The following is a 6000-nucleotide window of genomic DNA, read 5'->3' on the forward strand; positions in this document are numbered from 1 at the left end:
TAAGATACATGATCTAGAAATCCTGTTGATGCCAGGAAAAAAAAACCAAAACAACCCAAAACAAACAGAAATGTGGGAACCACTGACTCCTACTGAATGATTAACAGGCTCTGTAACTTGCAATTAAAATGTCAACGTTTGGACTTCTTTCATTTAGGAAACAGAGATGAGTTTGGCAACTGGAATAAAAAACTTGTTCTGAGTGGATCTTCTGGTAGAAATTTATTGGATGCTCTTTGGAAAAAAGACTGCAGTTGTGTCTTATGATATCTGCATACTATGGTTTTACTCTCTAAATACTTTTGAAAAGCCTTTATATTAAAATAGCAGTATTTCATTCTGTATTTTTTGTTTACTTTTGAGAATGAAATCCTCTACCCTTTTATAAAGAAAAGTCTCACTGCAATCAATGAAGTTTACTTCCAGCCAGGAATGCATAAGATTTTACTAAAAAGATGTTTTATGCTGCTCTGAAAAACTGGAACAGGAATAAACTAATAAACAAAATAAAGCATTTTATCCATTGAAATTGTGACTTCATAATGAGGAATAGACACTTTTGTTCTTCAGTTAATATGGGATCTGTTCTTACAAATTGTCAAGGCATGTCTAGAATCGTATGCTGAAACTTAACTTTTTTAAAAAATATCCAATGACTACGACTTAGGCTAAGTTAGAACTTTTTGCTTGTTCTAAATATTTCAGTTTTGCTCTGCAGATGTATTCATCTCAGAGCTTTGGAGAATAATTACCTTCCCTGCATTCTGACTTCCCATACAGACTTGTTTCATATTTTTTCTAACTATAAATGTTAGTTTCACCATGAAAGTCAGGAAAGACCTGAAAGATATACAGAAAAGTAATGATAAAAGCTGATAAAAACTGCATTGCTCCTGGTCTGAAATACTAACAATATTTACTTTTTCCCTTCTGCAAAGCGAATTTTAAATTTCTTGTAAATATGACTGATTTCCCTAGTTTACCAAATTAAAACAAACACTAGATAAGCAGCAGATCCTAAGATGCACCTCAAACTTCTCACCAGAAAATGAGATAAAGGTACAATTTGGATACTGTTTCATTAAAAATACCTGCAATGGAAAGTAGAAGCTTTTGCACTTCTGTTCCTAAAAAGAGATGAATGACCAAGTACAAAGAAAGAAAATCTACCGTATTTAACATATTGATAATATGACCTTGGCTGATATTACAAAGCTAAGAAGGGTTGTACTTGGTTAGTGTCTGGATGGGAAATCACAAATATCAGGCTGTAAACTCGATTACAAAATTAAGAAAATATCTGGGAAGGTCTTACTATTATTACAATATTAATACATAGATTTGAATGTGAAATCACTAAAAGTTGCATTTACCTCAAAGAAAACTACTTTCTAGATTCTATTGGAAAACTTCACAGATGTTTCATTGAACAGAAAACCAAGTAGAGGCTGTGTAAATTAGCTCTAGATCTACTGATGCCATCAAATTAATTTATATAAAATGAGCAAGCTATTCCATAATGTGTTATTGCGGGAATGTCAAAAAATGTTCTTGAACGACCATCAAAGTTAATTTGTGCACATTTGCATTGAAAGCTTAGGATTGATGAATAGTAGATATTGATGTGCAATGCAAATATTTTTAGCAGCAGCAAAATGTACAGTCAACTAAAAATGAATGCTTACCATAATGGCTCCATTATCTTGGCCTACAAATATTCGTCTGCTGTCATGATGATAAGCCATAGCTGAACATGGAGCTGCCCAAAGAAATGTTGATTTGTAAAGTCAGTATTATACTGAATTGAATTTCAGTATAAGCAATAGCAAAGAAATGGTTTTACATAATCAAATGTGAAATCATACAAATTCTGCTCCTAAATTCATTAGAGACAGATATCAACATAACTGCATCTAAGTACACTTACATGACATTGTATGGTAGATGCTGGGCCAATACTGTCCACTGTCTCTCTTCAGCCATACTCTAATTGTCCTGTAAATATAAATATGGGGGAAAAGATTAGGAAAATTATTATCCCAGACAGTCTATTTGTTTTTTCCAAAAAAGATCTGTAATAGGAAAAACTATTCTGATACTAAATTGTTTTTACAAATGTTTTTTGAATATGTATAGTTACTGGAATGTAACATGTAAGATATCTGATAATAAGAGAGAACATGGTAAATGCTAAATCCCACCTTGTTATTAATTTAAATTTATATAGCCATTCATCTCACATAAGCAATTGAGAGGCAAGTACAATTAAAATATCAATATAATATACAATAATACATGACATGTTGAATGCAATGGGGCAAGAGAGATGATGTTGCAGATAATATTTTTTCACTCAATTCTTGCTCACACCAGGAAATTCTAATACCTATAGCTCACTAATACCCATCAAATCTATTTATGTATGATGTTATCTCAAAGTTTGGGCAGATAAGGGGAACACACAGGGTTCTAGATCATTTGAACTGCCACGTCTGTTTGTCTAGTAAAGGGGTATCAAACTTGCAGCGTCACGTGACATATCAGGACTTGGGTTAAACTGGTCGTGGCTGTGGCCACTGCATTACGCATCGGCCAGCCAGGAGTTTGACAGCCCTGCTCTAGTAGAGGGACACAGACAGAAAGAATTCCTAATATTCCATGTCAGTGTTTGGCAATTGTGATACTCTAAATGTTGATTTGATTTCCCAGTAGCCTCAACCAGCATGATTAATGGTGAGGAATGCTGTGACCTATAGTCTATTGTCTTCTGGAATGCCACAGATTTACTTTTTTTTTCATTGCTCTCACTGCAGACAGAAACTAAAAGAATCAAAACAATAATAAAAACAAAGTCCACTTGACAACAAAGACTAAGCTACAAAGATAGTTTTCGAAGATAAACTTCTAAAAGGCTTGTAAAAAGATGACTAGTAGTTAACCTTACTGAGAGTTTACACGGTGATTAATTACACCTTAGAATTCAGCTGACAAATGAAATGATATATATGTGTTAAGTTGTGTTATAGCTCCCAGTGCTTGACCTGTTTCTGTTGTATCAAACAATGCACATTAGTAAAAAAAAACCAATTTAATCTTTCCATGGTTCCAATTCCTATTTGAAGTAAGAACTGAGAATAAAAAAGAAACAGCAAGGCACCAGCATAGTTCATCCACACTGAAAAAAGTACACATTATTCCCCTAGCTTCAGTGTAATTAATGTAACTGATGTAGTATTCCCTGAAGGCTCTTGTGAACTACTAACAATTAATCCTTTGGTCTGCCAAAGATCATTATCCAATTATTTAAGAACTCTGCAGGATAATTTCTCTATAATACATAATACTCTATCAGCTACTTAAAAATTGTAACTTTTTTGTAAATATCAAATGCATATGTTTAAGAACCATTCAAATAAGCATCTAAAGAACATTTTTTCAGATTATGTAAACTCAAAGTATTGTGCATACAAATTAAACAAGTTGTTGACTTTTAATAACTATCCAAACTAGTGTCAATAGATATTGTTACAAGATACCTATATCTTACAGAAGAGGCAGTACTTACTGGTTGCTTGCATATTTTGCCAAGTATTCCAAGACAACATATCTGTTTATAATACTGCCCTTCTAAATCAAAATAAGATTTTGCTTAAATAAACCCAGCTGTACAACAAAATCATGGTTGAAAAAAAGATTAAATATCCTCTTGTTATGGGGAGTTCTAATAAAAATAGAACTTTTTTGATTTAAGAAAATTTATAGCATCACAGAGTTTACCACACATTATGCAGTAACCTGGAAAATATTACTCCAGACCACATTGTTAATTCTTAGTATTTTGGTCAATGTTAAAGAGACAAAAATACAGGAAAAATTTGCATATGGAATGTTTTCAACATTTTAGAGAAAGGTTTTCCTTGACATGCTATCACAACGCACCCATCTCCAATACTCCAATAGTTTTTCAAAATGTTGCAAGTTGTACTACGAACAGTGGCAGAGCAATAACTAACTCCCATTCCTCTCCCTCTTCTCATCCTATAGAATAGATGCACCACAAGACCACTTTTATGACTCCCTTCAAGTAAGTAATACTGTCTGGGGATAGTAAGAGTTACAGTCCAACTTTTCCCCCCCTTTGGGGACGATGACAAAGAAGCAGCTCTACTCGTTTGCTCCCACTTATAACAGGAGTCCAACAGACCAGCATTTGTTTCTGACTCTGCGAGAACAATGAAATACGGCCGTGAACGAGTTTCCATTCTCTGAAAACGAAAACTGCCCTTCTTTGCTTCCTCCTCTTGCCTTAACCACTTATATATGCCTTTAAAAGCCCAGTTCCCCACTTAGTCCACGTGATCCTCTGGTTCTCCTGGGGGAGAATGATGGGACTGGTAGTCCACCCAGATTGGAAAGGAGCAATGGCTAAGAGGAATCCCCCCCCCTCCCAGAAGGGGGTGTGTCGCCAGCCGCTTCGTAGGAAAGGTGAGGTCCTTCGGACTAAAAGACCAAAGCTATTCCAAAACAGCTCAAGAACTGAGCTGTTTCTTCTTGTTGGTGTTATCCCGAGCGCAGCGCGCCTTTCCCGCCCGTTCCTCGGAGAGGGGAAAGGGAAAAGAAGCGGCGGCCGACCCCGCGCGACCCTCTCGGGAAAGCGTCTTTTTCCCCCGCCGCCGCCGCCGCCACTTCCCCACCTGTCCTCGCTGGCCGTAATGATGCCGTCCTCTTTGGGGATAACGAGCGCAGCACTGACGGCGTCCTGATGCCCCTCGATCTTGCTCAGCAGCACCGGCCGGCTGCTCTGAGGCCGCGAGTGAATCTCGGCCGCCATCTCGCCAAGCAGGCAGGCCGCAGTCGGCAATGTCCGAGCAGCCGCCCAGAAGAGAGCGGGCGGGCCCTAATCGTGGGAATAGCGGCGCCTCCAGAAAGCCTCAGCGGCCAGCCATTTTCCGTAATGACCGAAGTAGCGCCGCCCCCGGAAGCAGTCGGAGATGGGAGGGAAAGGCGAGATTGACCGGGATAGCGGAGGCAACGCGGGGGCGCTGGGTAGAGAAAATAAGATGGTTGGGTAAGGCCGGCGCGGCCGGAAGGTCGCTCATTTGAAGAGTCGTAGGCGGAAATTCACAATCGGGTTAGAGACGTGGGAGGAATTATAGATCGAATGGCTTTAGGCATCGGATCGCCGACTGTTTTAGCATATGCTGTCAGGAAAAGACCTTCTGTGGAAAACAAGGTTTCTCCACCTTGGCGGCTTGAAGATGTGTGGACTTCAATTCCCAGAATTCCCCAGCCACTTCAGCCTACAAAAGATCTTTTACTGGGGATCTCAGAGAAGTCAGAAAATGCTGGTACTTACTAACAAAACGGACAAGTAATTGAAAGACTTTATTTAATGCACAGCTCTTCAGGCAGTCACCTCTCGGTTGGATTACTGCAAAGAGTTCTACATGGGGCTGCCCTTAAAAGACCATCCAGAAGCTGTAACTCAGGGGTCTCCAACCTTGGCAACTTTAAGTCTGGAGGACTTCAACTCCCAGAATACCCCAGCCAGCTTTGCTGGCTGGGGTATTCTGGGAGTTGAAGTCCTCCAGGCTTAAAGTTGCCAAGGTTGGAGACCCCTGCTGTAACTGATCCAAAATGCAGCAGCATGGATAGGAATGGCTGTGTCACAATATGTGCATGTGTTCCTGCTGCCTTGGAGCAGTACTTGTTTGCCATTTGACTTTGGGCTGCAATTCAAGGAGTTGGGTTTTCACTTATAAAGCCATGTATAGCAAAACGGCTGACACTTAGGTGCTGTGTCTCCTTGTATATTCCTGCCTGTCCAATCAGGTCAGGTAGAATAGGCATATTCTAGATCCGATTTGTTGAGCAGGGTTATTTTGTAGGAAGCAGACTTCCTCTGAAAAACTTCTAGTCCTTTGTAATGATATCCATACCCTCCCTCCCCCTGCCTCCGAATTGTGGTCTTTTATAAATAGTATTAGATCCTATTGTTTC

General features: G+C 39.0%; 1 protein-coding gene across 2 annotated transcripts in view; it reads right to left on the bottom strand.

The window, feature by feature from the left end:
* WDFY1 (WD repeat and FYVE domain containing 1) overlaps window positions 1-4983 on the bottom strand; it is a 29019-nt gene extending 24036 nt beyond the window's left edge. For both annotated transcript variants that reach the window (XM_026664218.2, XM_087965028.1), the window contains exons 1-3: window positions 4695-4983; window positions 1928-1995; window positions 1686-1759 (exon numbers count right to left, since the gene is read on the bottom strand). In XM_026664218.2, coding sequence (XP_026520003.1) covers window positions 1686-1759; window positions 1928-1995; window positions 4695-4831 — 279 coding nt within the window. In that variant the 5' untranslated portion in view covers window positions 4832-4983. The remainder of the gene's footprint in view (window positions 1-1685; window positions 1760-1927; window positions 1996-4694) is intronic.
* Window positions 4984-6000: the final 1017 nt, after the last annotated feature.

Source organism: Notechis scutatus, chromosome 4 (assembly GCF_049901735.1).
Source record: "Notechis scutatus isolate UNSWTSFEM ecotype Mainland chromosome 4, rNotScu1.2, whole genome shotgun sequence".
In the NCBI taxonomy this organism is placed as follows: Eukaryota; Metazoa; Chordata; class Lepidosauria; order Squamata; family Elapidae; genus Notechis; species Notechis scutatus.